The sequence below is a fragment of the Dermacentor variabilis genome, chromosome 1 (assembly GCF_050947875.1).
Source record: "Dermacentor variabilis isolate Ectoservices chromosome 1, ASM5094787v1, whole genome shotgun sequence".
Taxonomy (NCBI): Eukaryota; Metazoa; Arthropoda; class Arachnida; order Ixodida; family Ixodidae; genus Dermacentor; species Dermacentor variabilis.
In genome coordinates, this window is record NC_134568.1 from 107411155 (window position 1) to 107426971 (window position 15817).

At 43.5% G+C, this 15817-nt stretch overlaps 1 protein-coding gene across 5 annotated transcripts in view; it reads left to right on the forward strand.

Annotated features, from left to right (window-relative positions):
* Nucleotides 1-15817, forward strand: part of Vav (Vav guanine nucleotide exchange factor) — a 312152-nt gene that overhangs the window by 234444 nt on the left and 61891 nt on the right. For all 5 annotated transcript variants that reach the window (XM_075692551.1, XM_075692576.1, XM_075692567.1 and 2 more), the window contains 5 exons: nt 2178-2381; nt 5031-5126; nt 8361-8432; nt 8643-8735; nt 14236-14330. In XM_075692551.1, the coding sequence (XP_075548666.1) occupies nt 2178-2381; nt 5031-5126; nt 8361-8432; nt 8643-8735; nt 14236-14330 (560 nt within the window). The remainder of the gene's footprint in view (nt 1-2177; nt 2382-5030; nt 5127-8360; nt 8433-8642; nt 8736-14235; nt 14331-15817) is intronic.

Sequence of the window (15817 nt, forward strand, 5' to 3'; positions counted from 1 at the left end):
TGTGCAAGTTTGAAGGCTCTATTATTCAGTGGGAGGATTGCACTGATATAAGTCGTGAGAGAGTGTGGAATGTATCCTTATTGTCTGATGAAAATGAGCTGGAAGATTGCAGAATGATATGAGATATTGAAAGGTTACATGTGCTCAGTGACTGTTATAGTTTCAGTTCTTGGGTGCTGTCATCTGATAAACATTGGGCTGATGCTGGGGCCATTGTTAACGCAGCCTGTGTGCACTGTGGTGCCATACTAACTAACCAGTGCAACACCAAATGCGTTTTGATGGCCATTTTTATGGTGATAGCAATTATATGAACACTGTAAGTGCATTTCTGCCATCACTGTGAGGTTCCTTATAAAGTCCAAAGGCGATCACATCATCGACGCGCCCCCTACGCTGTATGTGCGAGTGAAGCCATGTGAGGGGAGCCGGCGATCGCGGCTCAATCTCGCCTGTGCGAGAGAGGAAAGCAGGCAGCCATTGTGTGCGAGGCACTCAACATTGCGAGGCACTAGGGGGAGGAGAGAGAGAGGAGGGGGTTCTACTCCAGCTGCAACTGCACACATGGCAGCTATGTGCAGTTGCCCAGCCATATCTTGGGAGCGATCTGCATTGGCGGCAGAGTCTAAGTGCATTGACAGCTCGCACCTTTATGCATGCTATGTGTTCTCAGCACTCACTTTTCATTGAAGCGATAGACGGCAAGAATGTTGCTTCATTTTCTGCTGCTGCCGCATTTCTTCACGCCACCATTTTGACAGCGAGTTTCTGTGGTCATCGAGTCAGATGTGTTCATGTTTGCTTATGCACGCGTGACACCATGCTTGTTAATTTAGTTAGTGTGCCTATGTTTACAAGCTTATACGGCCGATAAAGCTACTATCCTTACTTCATATAGCTGTCCACTAATTTGCTATTGTAATCGATGCTTCACCTTCCAGGTGAAAGTGCGACTTTTTATTTCAGAGTGACTAAGTGCTAGAAATTAGGGTTGTAGTTACAGTGCTTTCATACTAAGCTCTCAAATGTTAGTGTGTTTTTCCCTTATAAATATAATTATGTAACAATTCCCTGTTTTCGCATCTGTTTTTGATTCCACTGTTACTAAGGGCAGAATATAAAATGTACATGCAGTACTTACCACTTTTCACTACCTTGTATCAGTGTTGCATTCTATATTGCGTTTTGCATCTACAGTGAAAGTTAACTCTTATGAAAAATTTTCTCACTTTTGGAGCTTATCTTGTCCCCCGCAATAATCATCATCTATTGTCCGTGTGTCATAGATTCCAGCAAGTAAGAGACAGTGACACGTTGCACATACAAAACCCGTTTCTAATTCAAGTACTCAAGCTAAATAGAAGGCAGCCCTCAAAAACAAACACACACACAATAGAAGCACTTAAAACTATACAATATATATAATCATTCTCGATTAGAAAACCCTGACCGTTGTGTCAGTGTTCCTGCGTTATGGTATTAGGACAACTGCTATGGCCAGGGACAGGTTTGATTGTCAGATTGGCTCTGTAGCATGAGTCTGGGCCAGACGACTAGATGGTGCGGTGGCACAAGACTGTGCCCAGTGAGTAAGTGGCATGTTGAAGCCCTGGCTGACCTCTGTGGCACAGAATGGGGCCGTAGCTGGCAGTGGCAACTTGGCTGGGTATCACAACATGGCATTGCTAGTGGGTCTTCTCTGTAGGCTGTGCCTTATAAACCACCCACTGACTTGTCACCTCACCAAATTCTCTTCTTGAAGACGCATGCTCCTGGCATGTGCCCTTCTTTTTGAAGCAGTAGAAGTGCTTGCATATTTGTTTTCTTTCGGCACTGGCTTGGGTGGTGTCCCTGTTCTTCTTTGCTCATGACAGCATGCATTTTCTTTCTTCAACGCTGCACTCGTGATACTTTCAGGTCACAAACAGCATGCATGTATGAGAATGACATAGCATTCCTGACAGAAAAACAGCGAACGCAGAATGTTAGATGGAAGAAGTTTACACAAGAACGATGTTGAGGCACAAGATAAGCTCGAAAAAGTGTTAAAATTGTTTAATTGTATGCAATTTATGTTAGACTGTTGTGATTCTATTTGTAATGAGTGTGCATCAGTGTTTGCTTTATTTGTGCACTTGTGTCTTGTCTTGCATAACGCATTTGTGTGGCCTTTGCAGGAACTTGCAGAAACTCATACGGGCTTCCATGCAGACCTGCATAAGGCTTGCTTATCATCTCAGCACCTCAAAATCAGTGAATGCTTTCTTCGCTGGAAGGATAAGTTTATTGTGTATGGCGACTACTGCTCCAATCTACCTAAGGCTCAAGAACAAATTGACGAGCTTTGCTCCAAAAAACAGTTGGTCAACCAGTGTGTATTGGTGAGTTTTCCCTTGAACTTGTGCGGTGTGCTGTTCTTAAAGCCTGCCAGTGGCATTAAAAGAATGTATGCTTGTAAGTGTACTGTATGCAATTGTAACCAAGTGGGTAGTTCATAATAGAGACAAATAGTCATCTCTGCGTTCCGTTACACTGAAAATGACCACTGTCATCACAGGCATTATTGTGTCATTGTCAGGTCATCTCCTTATCCTGAGTTTCACCACCTCCATAGGGTGAAAAAAAAATAAAGAAAACTTTGTGCACAACCACCACCACTCGAATTTGAAATCAGGTCACTAAAGCAGTGCGTACTTAAGAGCCGAACACGCTAACCACTGCGTTTTCACTCTACAACAGCTCTTGGTAATTAGTGCAAGGTGTTGTGGTCCACACAAGCAATACTGTAGTGAATGTGGATGATGTGTGTATTGCATATAACTTGTTCATGACAAGATGAAAGGTTGGTGTTGTGCAATTCTTCAGGCTCGTGAAAACAACATCAACGGCAGGAAGGAGGAGTAAATGGCAAGATGATGAGCCTCAAAAATTGCACATGCTGTTAATGGAGGATGCTTCAAGAATTGGGCGGTTGGTGGAAAACAATGTAGAAAGCATCGACAGCATCACTTCCAATGATGTCACAATGACATTGCCACATGGTTTTTTGTATAGTAGCTCATATGATTTGCAGCCACCAAGTGTATGATATAGCAGCACTGCAAATGTACAAGGAATAAACATGTTTTGAAGAAATCTTGTATGTGTCACTACATCATTTCGCTTGTGATATCAGTTGTAGAATATGTTTTGGCCTCAGTTGGATAATCCACAGCCGGTACTCGCAAAACAACCCACTGAGCCTGAAAAGTATAAAGAGCCTTTAACCCAGCTACTGCCTCATTGCTGGTAACGTAAACATTGATTTATCTAAGCGCTGAATGTAAAAATGGCTCCAAGGAAACTTTACATTTCAAGGTCATTTCAAATGCCATGCTGCCGACACATCGGGCAGGTAGGACATTGTCCTACCTGCCCGATGACTAAAATATGACTATTTTACACAACTTCTTGTAACTCGTTACACTAACCACAAATGAACCTTACCACGATGACACACAAAAGAAATGAAAATAATCATGATGCACCAATATTGTCTAGATCAAATATTCTTAAATAGTAAAAATTTGAACCGCCTCAAAGAAACAAAATTATCATAAACCTTTGGCTAAACAGCTGTGAACATAAGGCTCCATAAAGTTATTAAATTAAATAAACCTGTACAGTCTGTGCAAATAAATAATGTATGAGCATCTACTTCAAATTCCACAACTATACCTACAGTTCAGTTGCCCGCTGTAGTTGCTTAGTGGCTGTGGTGTTTGGCAGCTAAGCATGAGGTTGCGGGATCAAATCCCGGCCATAATGGCCACATTTCGATGGGGGGAAAATACGAAAAACACCCATGTACTCAGATTTAGGTGCGCATTAAAGGACCCCAGGTGGTCAAAATTTCCGGAGTCCTCCACTACGGCATGCCTCATAATCAGAAAGTGGTTTGGCAGGTAAAACCCCATAATTTAATTTTTAATTTGGGATGTTCACTTCACTTTATTTCTTTGTTATACAGAAAGAGGAGCAAGGGCTAAAAGCCATGGGGCCTGATGCAGCTCTTGCTCTTGTTGATGTTCATCATACAGTACATTTACACTCGATAAAGGCATATTTGCATACATTGTGCACATGTTTTGAGACATACTTTTCTCATGCATATTGCACATAAAAATCAGGCACATGAAGTTATACATCTGACTAACTTGAAATGCAATACAAAACAGTACATACTCCTAAATCAAGCAACACACTTTCTTTTTCTACCAGGATTACAGTTCAGGGAGCATATTTGCTTATTAAATGTCATGATTCAGCTGAAAATTTTTAATGTAATTCTTAACCTGAGGTGCATAAAAATAAATTTCTGCTCAACTACATTTTGATAGCTGGGGTATCTGATAGTCTTGATGTTGACATCGCTAATCTGTTTAGGACGATGGTGTTGTTCTGGGTTGCTTACATAATGAGCAACATAATGGAGAAGCAGGTGTGCTACTGTTGTGAAGCCTACTGCTTTTTATATGTAAAAGTGTCTATCTGGCTTGGTCAGAGCAATGAGTTGCATACATCGCAAAGATAAAGCCATAGACTATATATCTAAACAACACTTTACTTGCTCTAATTTCTCAGAATTTATAATTATCAGTTAAATATTATTTGGAATTAATACATTATTCTTTGAATTGAATACATTATGCTTTGAATACACTTAATATTAATACATTATTATTTGATTGCACCCCCTCCCACCACCACTGGCTTCTTGGCCAGTTTCTTGTAGTGGGTGAGTGCAATTGTTTGAGGAACAAGCTTTTAAACAAGCAAAAAATGGATGACGGTCTCCATTGTAGTAGATTGCTGCTGTCGCAGTAATTGAGGTCAGAGTGAAAGGAATCTGTTGAACTGTTTGTGCTATGGCCTACTACAATTATAGCACAAATAAAAAAAATAAAACCACAATGCTACAGTGAGCTTGACGAGCAAGAAAGGTTACATTTTGTGCATGTTCTGAGCGTGCTTTATTTCTCTTGTTTCAGAACTGCCAGCAGAAGGCTAACGATGGAAAATTTAAACTACGTGACCTACTTTCTGTTCCTATGCAGAGGGTTCTCAAATATCACTTGCTATTGAAGGTGAGTTATCATAAATGGGTACTGCTATAGTGCACATCTACTTGAGGGAGCAATATTAAAGTGTTACCATAGTTCTGTGACATTTGTAGCTACTGAGTTTTTTTGGTTTGGTGGAGAATAGTGGTGGCATGTTGTTGATGATTATGATTATTATAAGAGTTATCAAACTTCTCACGAGAAGTGAGGCTCCTCTTTAAGAGAGTGCCTTGCCCATTACATTACCAATGGCACAAAAGGAGTAGGGAAAAAAAAGTAAAGGAATGTGAAACCATCTGATATCAGTAAAATAATGAAGGAAAATAACAATGACAATTACATACATGAGGCACAGACTCACTGCACAGAAAAACATTGCCTCCTGAACAATTCAGGCAGCCTTTGATTAATTCATTGTAAAAATAAGATAAATAATGGTCATTGCCACGCAATATTTTGGCCACTCAGGAATGACTAAACATAATTTTCTTTTGGAAGCTATAAGTCTGCCAGCAAAAAAAGAAAAAAAGCTTGGTGATGCACTTGTTGTGATATGCATGTTATCCACTCACCTTATTTTTTTAATGTGATTAGCATTGTTTGCCTACTTCAGGCGTTTTGAGCCTGTGTATGTATGTGTGTGTGTTTGTGTACCCTTAAAACTCGATATAACGAAACCAGATTTTACCAAGTTCCCAATCTTAACGAAAAAATTTCCATTCCCCGGTAGGTGCCCATAGGGTTCAATGTTGTCATCAACCCAAATTTAGCTTGGCCACCAAACTCGATTTAACGAAGTTTTTCCTGAAATGAATGAGTAAAAAAGCGGTGATTTCTTTTAAATTTTAACAGACGAGCTTTTCTTCGTGTGTGCGCTCTAACGCAATCACGTTAAAACATCTGGGCACCCTAGTCACGGCGCTAGCTTTATTTTGACAAGGCTGCACGCCACGCCCAAGCACGGAACAGTGGACTCAGCAGCCGTCGATCTCTTGAGGTGGTTTACTGGGGCCCACGAGGGAACCGAGGACTGATAGCAAGCGCTTGTGGGCTATGAGAAGTGTGCGCACCCACTGCTGGTGAAATGCGCGCAGGCAAAGATCACAGGTCTTTTTCACTGCAGCATATTAAATTCGCATCTCTCTCCAGAACACCGGAGTGTTTTTTTTTTTTCTTTCTTTCGGTTTCATGCACAAGCAATTAAGGCCGGCCTCACAGACTTTTCACACGTGCAAGCATGGGTTAGCAGCAAATATAATGCCACAGTAGCTTTTGGGTGTTGCTGTGTTACAGTTGTAGATTTCAAAGGACCGAACAATCCTTTTCTCAATTTTACAATCATCCCGATTTAACGAAATAATTTGAGTGGGCTCATCACTTCGTTAAATCGAGTTTCAGCTGTGTGTGTGTGTGTGTGTGTGTGTGTGTGTGTGTGTGTGTGTGTGTGTGTGTGTGTGTGTGTGTGTGTGTGTGTGTGTGTGTGTGTGTGTGTGTGTGTGTGTGTGTGTGTGTGTGTGTGTGTGTGTGTGTGTGTGTGTGCATGCGTGACACATTGCACCAAGTTGTTGACCAGCTTAGGCTACTAGGCATGTGCTCATGGTAGTGATGCCGTTGTGGTCGTTCTATTGTAGTCATTCCAGCTTCGTGATCTGGCTCTGGTCATGCCATCATTATCATGCCTTCTATGCCGACCCAGTGGCCCAAATTGTCTAATAGCATGGGCTGCTAGGTATGTGCTTGTGGTCATGATGCCATTGTGGTTGTTGCATCGTCGTCATTCCAGCTTTGTGATCTGACTCTCGTCATGCTATCAGATGTCATGCTGTCATACAGGCTTCGTGATACAGTATTTGTCACACCCTTGTCGTAATACACTTGCTGTCACATTGTCCTCATGCTGTTGTCATGTCATCGTCATCATAGATTCATTGTCATACCATTGTTGTGATGCCATCGCGATCATTCCATTTTTGTCATTCTCGCTTCATCATCCAACTCTCATCATGCCATCATCGTCATACCACCTTTGTCATTCCACCAACCTCAATACTTCTTTGTCATTCTATTGTAATCAAGCTGTCGTCATTCAATTGTGATTACGCCATTGTCGTCATTGCATTGTCAGACCATCATTATCATGCATCTGTTGTCATACTGTCGTTGTCATGCATTCATAGTTGTGCCGTTGTCATCACAGCATCGTTGTTATGCAGGCTTCTTGATACAGTCGTCGTCAAGCATTTGTTGTCATACTATCGTTGTTGTGCTATTGCAGTCGTTCCATGGTCGTCATTCTAACTTCGACATCTGACTCTTGTCATACCATCATCATCGCACAGTCATCGACACACTGTTATCATCATTGTAGCATACAGTCATCATGATGTCGTTGCAGTCATCCGATTGTCGTCGTACCATTGTCGTCATCCCATCATCGTCATACCTCCTTCATCAATCCATTGACGTCATTCCTTGTTCATTCTATCGTAGACACGCTGTCGTAATTCAGTTCTGATTATGCCACTATTGTCATGCAATCGTTGTCATTACATTGTCCTCAGACAGTCATTGTGATACATCAGCTGTCCTACTGTTGTCGCCAAGCCATAGTAATCGTGCCATAGTGATCACACTATTGTCGTTATAAACTTGTCGTCATCCCATTGTCCTCATGTCTTCATTGTCATGTTGATGTTATACCATCATTATCATTCAATTATGGCCATCTCATTGTCCTCATGCTGTCGTCACATCGCCTTCGTCGTTCCGTTGGCATCAATGCATTGCCATCAGGTTGTTGTCATCCCACCATGCTCATAGGGGATCTTGCCAGGCGAGTGTCGTAGCAAAGTGGGATGATAGCAAAGTATGTCACATATAGCCAAAGCAACAAAAGTCTCAGAATGACCAGTACAGATGTTAAATAAACGTGAGTTCAGAAATACAGTGTCACTACATAGCTTGAATGCTAATCACATTACCATCAACAATCATTGTCAGATGAGTCCTGCCATATTTTCTTTTCTTAAGTGTTCTGCATTTAACACTGCAACTGAGACATAGGAAGTAAAACATATACTTCAGTTACGCCTATGTGAAGGTGCATTACGAGTATCAGCTGCTTCTTCATCACATTGCTGGCAATGATTTGCACCATCCATATCTCTACTTGTTTGCTTGTTTTGCAGAATGATAGGCCTGCAATGTATATTAACACTGTGTAATAGTAAATTTCAAACATCTTCTTTTTAATTTCAGGAGCTCATGAAGAACACTGCTGAGTCGCATGAAGACTATAACGGTTTGGAGAAGGCTCTCCAAACCATGCTCGTAAGGAGACCTGCAATTTTTTTTTTTCCTATTGCAACATAGTCATATACTGCTGGCATAGGGAAACAGAGCTGCTAATTTTCTCATTTTAAGTGAGAAAATAAAAGTTATTTAGTATCTGTGTGCTGGCTTTTGAAAAGCTTCAGATCATGTACCGTTACCATGGCTATAATGGTTTATTTAAAATGGCACTGGGTGTTCCCATTTCAGGATTTGGCTCATTATATTAATGAGGTGAAGAGGGACAATGAGACTCTGCAAATTATTGCTGACATCCAGGCTAGCATCACTGATGTGGATTTGGTAAGTTTTCTGAACATATATTTCATGGAGTTGGCAGCATATAGTGGCTTGGCTTTCTTGTAGAAAAAGATAAGGTTGACTGCAGAGCAGCTTCGGTTTCTAGGTACATCAGAAAATAATCAAGAACAGTGCTATGAAGAGATGGACAAGAGAGGGGTCTGTACAACAACAATCAGTGAAGAGACATCATTCAGCATTTAAAAATTAATGTTTGGCATTTTGTTCACTGTAATTGTCTTGTCTTGTTTCCTCTTAACACTGTTCATTCTTCTTTTTGACTGTATGATACCTTAAAGAGCGCAGTATGACAAGCACCTCTGTATTCATTACATTCTTATGTACATATTGTTACGTGTGGAAATACACAGACGAAAGAGGCTATGTACAGGCTATTTACACTGGAGCTAGACAGCCAGGCCAACACTCGCTCGCGCCAAGGGCACAGGCAAACTTCATCGTCGTTCTCGCGGCGGCTCGTCTCTTGAGCATCTCTCGATGATATCGTAATACTACCCCACCGGTGGCAAAAGCGCCGTCACGGTGCTGTTAAATATCCAAGGCACGTGGAGAGTTGCAGGGCTTGAGTCGGGCGATGTGGACACTGTCACTGGTTGTCATAGCGGAGGACGTAGTGGGCATGGCTAGAACGATTTCATAACCCACCGTGGTTGCTCAGTGGCTGTGGTGTTGGGCTGCTGAGCACGAGGTCGCGGAATCGAATCCCGGCCACGGCGGCCGCATTTTGATTGAAGTGAAATGCGAAAACAACCATGTACTTAGATTTAGGTGCACGTTAAAGAACCCCAGGTGGTCAAAATTTCCGGAGTCCTCCATTATGGCATGCCTCATAATCGGAAAGTGGTTTTGGCAAGTAAAACCCCATAATTAAATTTAATTTTAACGATTTCATAGGTGACATCGGTCACTTGGTGGAGCACGCAATATGGGCCTGTGTAACAGGAAAGCAGTTTTTCACAGAGTCCAACTTTACGCGATGGTGACCAAAGCAACACGAGGGGGCTGGGCACAAAATGGACATCATGGTGACGGAGATCGTAGCGTTGCTTCTGTTTGTCTTGAGACACTTGTAGACATGCGCGCACAAGTTGGCAAGCATGGTCAGCTTGGGCGATTGCATTACGGGCATAATCGCTAGTTGAAGCTGTGTTGAATGGAAGCACAGTGTCTAGTTGTAGCATTGGTTCTTGGCCATACAAGAGGTAAAACGGGGAAAGGCCAGCAGTTTTGAGATGGGAAGAGTTGTACGCAAAGGTAATGTAAGGTAGAGCCAGGTCCCAGTCACAGTGGTCGTTTGAAACGTATTTTGATAGCATGTCTGTAAGGGTGCAGTTCAAACGCTCAATGAGGCCATTCGTTTGAGGCTGGTAGGAGGTGGTAAATTTATGCTGAATTTAGCAGGTACGCATGATGTCATCAATGACTTTGGCCAAAAACGTACGGCCATGATCTGTTAGCAATTGACGCGGTGGGTCATGCATCAAAAAGATATCATGTATGAGGAAGTCCGCAACATCAGTTGCGCAACTGGTCGGAAGAGCGCGGGTTATGGCGTAGCGGGTTGCGTAGCGGGTTGCGTAGCCTGCCGTGACTGCAACCCGCTTGTTTCCTGATGTAGATTCCGGAAATCGGCCGAGAAGGTCTAAGCCGACGTGATGGAAGGGCTCGGCAGGGATGTCGAGCGGCTGCAGGTAACCAGCCGGGAGCTGGGAAGGCTTCTTGCGTCGTTGGCAAAGTTCGCAAGTGGCTACGTAACATTGTACGGAACGGGCAAGGCCCGGCCAGAAAAAACGGCGACGTACACGGTCATATGTTAGAGATAGGGCGAGGTGTCTTGCCGTTGGTGCGTCGTGAAGCTTTTGTAGAAAAGTTGAGCAGAGGTGTTTAGGTATTGCAAGTAGGAACTCCGAGCCGTCAGGGTGAAGGTTACGACGTAGTACCGTCGTGAAGGACGAAGAGGTGTAGAGTAGCATCGGCTGGAGAGTGTTCAAAACATTCTATGTGTACTCTGATGTAGGCGTCACAACATTGCTCGTTGGCGAAATGAAGCAGCTGTGATACAGAGAATATGCAAGCAGCACTGGCAATATTGGAGGAGTCAGAGTCGTCAACAGGGTAACGCAGCAGGCTGTCAGCGTCTTGGTGCAGGTGGCCAGACTTGTACACCACGGTATATGAAAATTTTTGTAGCCTTAAAGCCCATCGAACAAGCCGGTCTGTAGGATCTTTTAGCGATGAGAGCCAGCAGAGAGCATGACGGTCAGTGACTATAGAAAAAGGGCGACCATAAAGGTAAGGACGGAACTTCGCAACCGCCCAGACAACAGCAAGGCATTCTCGTTCCGTAATGGAATAATTGCGCTCCGATAGTGCTAGGAGGCAGCTCGCATAAGCAATAACGTGATCCTGGCCACGCTGACGCTGGGCTAAGACGGCACCTACGCCATGACTGCTGGCATCTGCAAAAGGCTTCAAAAATTTCGAATGTGTCGCCTAGTGAACGAATCCAAGAAGAAGCCAGCCTGCAAAATAAAGCACACCAAAGCCCTTGTTAATGTGACGTTGGTGTTGTGTATAGTGTTCCTCTCGCCTGTGGGAGATGCTATAGTGGCCAAACCGGGCGCTGTCTGAATGAACGCCTGCTAGAGCATCGCAGGAATGCCACTTCACTAAGTGGCGTTGGTCATTTAGCCGACCACATTCGCCGTTGCTTGCACAAGCCTGCATGCAAGGCGTTTTTCGAATGAACACGTGTGTTGCGTAAATTTAGCACTTGAAAAAACTGGGAAATTTTTGAAGCCTTTTGTATCTCTAATGAAAACGATTATTGCGTCAGTGCTCCTTCTGTTGTGCTCGGGAAAAAATAACTTGATTATCTCAGGGCAAACGTGTGTGTCGAATCAGCTAGGTAGGGTGGGAGATGAGCAAGAGTGTACTTGAGTGATGTGAGGGGAAAAAAAGGTTTTTCACCGTTTTTCACTTTTTACTTTTATATTTTTATTCTTTTTATCTTTTGGTTTCGACGCCTCTGATGATTATCGCCTAGACTAAGGAAATATTTTTGGGTGGTCTGGTGCACTAGCAGTGCCCCCCCCCTCTCCTTCCTCCCCCTGTGTACATAAAGCCCTGTTTTACGTGAATAAAATTTAGTTGAAGTTCGGCGTTCGTGCTGTCCTTCTCTTCTCATCCGTGTTCACTTGTGCGCTGGAACAATGTTTCATAATGCCAATCACAACCAACTGGCCCAGCTGTCCATACTTGGGGAAGACAACAGTTTAATATAGGCTATTGACTTCGGCGGCACGCGAAGAAAGCCCGTGGAGCATAAGTGGCACTGGGGTGCATCTGAAGGTTCTGCGAGAATCGGCAACTCAAGGCGAAGGGTACTGGCAGAGCAGTCAATAATAGCAGAATGCTCAGAGAGAAAATCGAGGCCGAGAATTAGGTCGTCGGGGCAATGAGCAATCACGGTGAAAAGGACAGGAGTGTGGCGGCCGGCGATGTTGACACGTGCCGTACACATGCCAATGATAGGCACCGTACCGCCATCCGCAACGTGGACGACGCATGCCGACGCTGGGGTGAGGAGCTTTTTCAGTTGTCGTCGGAAAGCAGCACTCATAATAGAAAGATGTGCTCCTGTATCGATGAGTGCAGTGACAGGATAGCCATCAACGTAAAAAAGGTTTTGGTTCATAGGTAACGTGAGCAGAGGATTTGAGGGCAGGGTCAACCATGCAGCTTCACCTCCAGAAGCTGCAATGCCTAGTTTTCCGGCTGGATCGGGGAGGCGATAGGTGGCGAAGAGAAGCGATGGGGTTGGGGCAAACAAGACTGATGGCGTCGAGGTGAGGGCGAGCAGCTGTAGCGAAGGTTCGGAGCCGAGGCATCAGTGGCAGTGGGTTCATGGCGGGTGGCATAGGGAACAGGAGGTCCAAAGGTGCGGGAATAAGCGGAGGTGTATGTCCGAGGAGGTGGTGGTCATTGGTTGCGGCAGTGACGAGCGACCTGGCCGATGCGACAGCAGTGAAAGCAGATCAGTCTGTCATCAGGGGTACACCATTCGGACGGGTTGCGGTGAGATGTGACAGAAAAGGACTGCCGGGGACTAGGAGAGCCGCTAGAGGACTAGGGAAAGCGAGGTTGAGGTGTTGAACACACGGAGTTCAGACCCACGTTCTCAAATTTTCTCAAATTCCTGTCTGACGACGGCCTGAATCATTGTGATCGTGGGTGCTGGCGGATAGGGAGACGTTGGGGAGAAAGCTGGCAAACAGGCGGCCTCGAGCTCGTGGCGAACAATACTGGTTATGTCGTCACAGGCGGTGGTCTGACGTGGTCGACCCTCACATGTCGGCGTAGCAGCAGTGTTGGGTAGCCGCAGGATGTGGTGTGTGATACGGTGGCTCTTAGCTTGTTCAAGGTGACTGCATTCTTTTATGATGGCGTCGATAGTCGAGACGTTGCCGAAAACAAACAAATTGAAAGCGTCGTCGGCGATGTTTTTGAGCACATGTGACACTTTATCTGCTTCAGACATAGTATCATCAGCTTTGCGGCATAGAGCCAAGATGTCGAGGATGTAGGAAACGTGCAGCTCTGTAGATGTCTGAATACGAGACAAAAGAGCCTTTCTCATGGCAACCTTGCGCCCAATGGGGTCGCCGAACAGTTCCTGTAGCTTTTCTTTGAAACTGTCCCAACTGGTTATCTCTTCGTCATGCGTTTGGTGCCACATGCGTGGGATGCCGCCGAGATAAAAGATGACATTGGTGAGCATAATCGTTGGGCCCCACCTGTTATTAGCACTGGCGTGTTCATAGAGCTTGATCCGGTCGTCAACGTCCTGTCCCTCCAGGCCAGAGAACACACCAGGGTCGCGATGTTGGGCAACCGTGACGATTAGAGCAGTTGGACAAGCCAAAGCCGTTGTAGAGGTGGTCTCATCACCGGGAGGCTCGACGTACAAGCTCGATGTACCGACCACTTCGGAGTTCCGTGGCGAGGACGGGGATCGCTAACCTCCACCAGAATGTTACGTGTGGAAAGATACAGCCGAAAGAGGCTATGTACAGGCTATTTACACTGGAGCCAGACAGCCAGGCCGACACTCGCCCACGCCAAGGGCACAGACAAACTTCATCGTCGTTCTCGCGGCGGTTCACTTCCTGAGCATCTCTCGATGATATCGTAATAATATATTAGATAAATTACGTTCAAACATATGTTACATTCTTAGTGTGCATACCTTCCTTTTTTATGTAAAAATATCGCTTGCTATCTGTTTAGACGTATATGTTCAACAGTGCAGGTACATGTACCTGCACTGTTGAACATATACATGTACCTAAGTAAGTATATTCACAATGTAGTTGTAAGTATTCACAACACCTATTCTTGCATTTTTTTTTACATATGTAATGTGAGTTAATGTAATGTTTAGTGAAGTGCACTGTGTAACCTAATTTGTCTGGATTTACAGCCCCAAAACATGGAGTTGAAAGACTACGGAAGATTATTGAAAGACGGAGAGTTGAAAATTAAGTCACATGATGATAACAATAAAATTAAAAATAGGTAAGTAATAGTTGTCATTGTTCATATTAAATTTTAAAATAGGTAAGTAACAGTTGTCACTGTTCACAAAAATTTTTTAACAGAAATGTATGAAAGGGAGCATTGCCATCGACCTGGCAACTTTCTTTTTGATGAATTTACCTCCACTTTGTGGATTTTGGCAGAACTCAATTTGTCAGTGATTTTAATCCATTGTATAAAAATTAGATGTAAAATTCTGGAGGGATAGACATGCAAAATTTTGGCTTGGTTTGCCACCACACTATTGTAGATAGAACATGCTGGTTATATGTCATAGTGCATGAGTCTGCTTGTGTGTAGTGAATGATGATAGTCCTTTTGTGGCTCTAATTCTTTAGCCTGTTGCCAAAGCCCACAGCAATAATCGAGTGTGTAATGTCCCAATGTTGGCATGCAAGCATTGTTGCATTTTCACTATTTCTTCACTTATAGACACAAAACTGTGACAATGCAATCCCATCAGCTGTGAAAGTGTTCCAAGTGTTTTAAAGTAACATCAAGTGGAAGAAGTGTCACCATGATGCCATCACCCTCTGTACTGCAATAGTGGGGGAAGGCATCATATTGCAAATTTGATGACCACAAAGTATTGTTGATATGACAGCACAAATGCTACACTTGCAACTAATTTATTATACTCATTGGAAGATCAGAAAAAAAAAAATAATGTGCATGTGTGCAATTGATCTCGGCAAAGAATACACCATAAATGAAACAAACTGAATTTCACCTCCAAATAGAGATACGGAAGTATTGCTGTCACAAAACATGCCTTGTTTTCTTATATGAAATGCCTTCAAAAAGTTGTGTGCAGTAATTTCTTTCCGTCTGCCCAGAATGTTAATTTTGTGTGGAATTTTAATCATGCATAGTGCTTGTGCTGTTCTATCTTCTATAATTTGTGCTTGTTAAATTTATACTATGATGCCTTTCCCAAGCATACCTTCTTGCCCAGCCATACGTTCTTTGAGGTATTGCAATATATCATATAGTCTGCATGTGTCACCAGGAATTGACTAGATGCACAAGTCCAGCGTTTGACTCCTTGGCCCGAACTGTGCCCTATTTTCTTTCTTTGCCTTCAGTTTTTGTGGACGTCATATGGCGGTTGGTTGACTAAAAGAGTCCTTTGCACCATCTGATTTTCCTTGCTGGCCACTGTGGGTGAAAAACTTGTGAAGAATTCAGCATTGCATTTAGTTCAAATTAGTTCAAACAAGTGAAGCTCTTGGTACCAGTTCACTTTAGTGGTTTGAATTAGTATATTATTCCTTTCAGTGGGTTGATTCTTCAGGTTGCTTGCATACCACTTTGTAAGTGTAGGTGACATCATCATTGCTTGTGAAAATCAAACTTTTATTTCGTACAAATTAGTGAATCACTGCAGTCGTATTGTGTGAAGATGTGGTACCAGGCCTATAGTAGTCTTAGTGCCACTCATTTATGAGCCTCTATTGCAAGGGAAG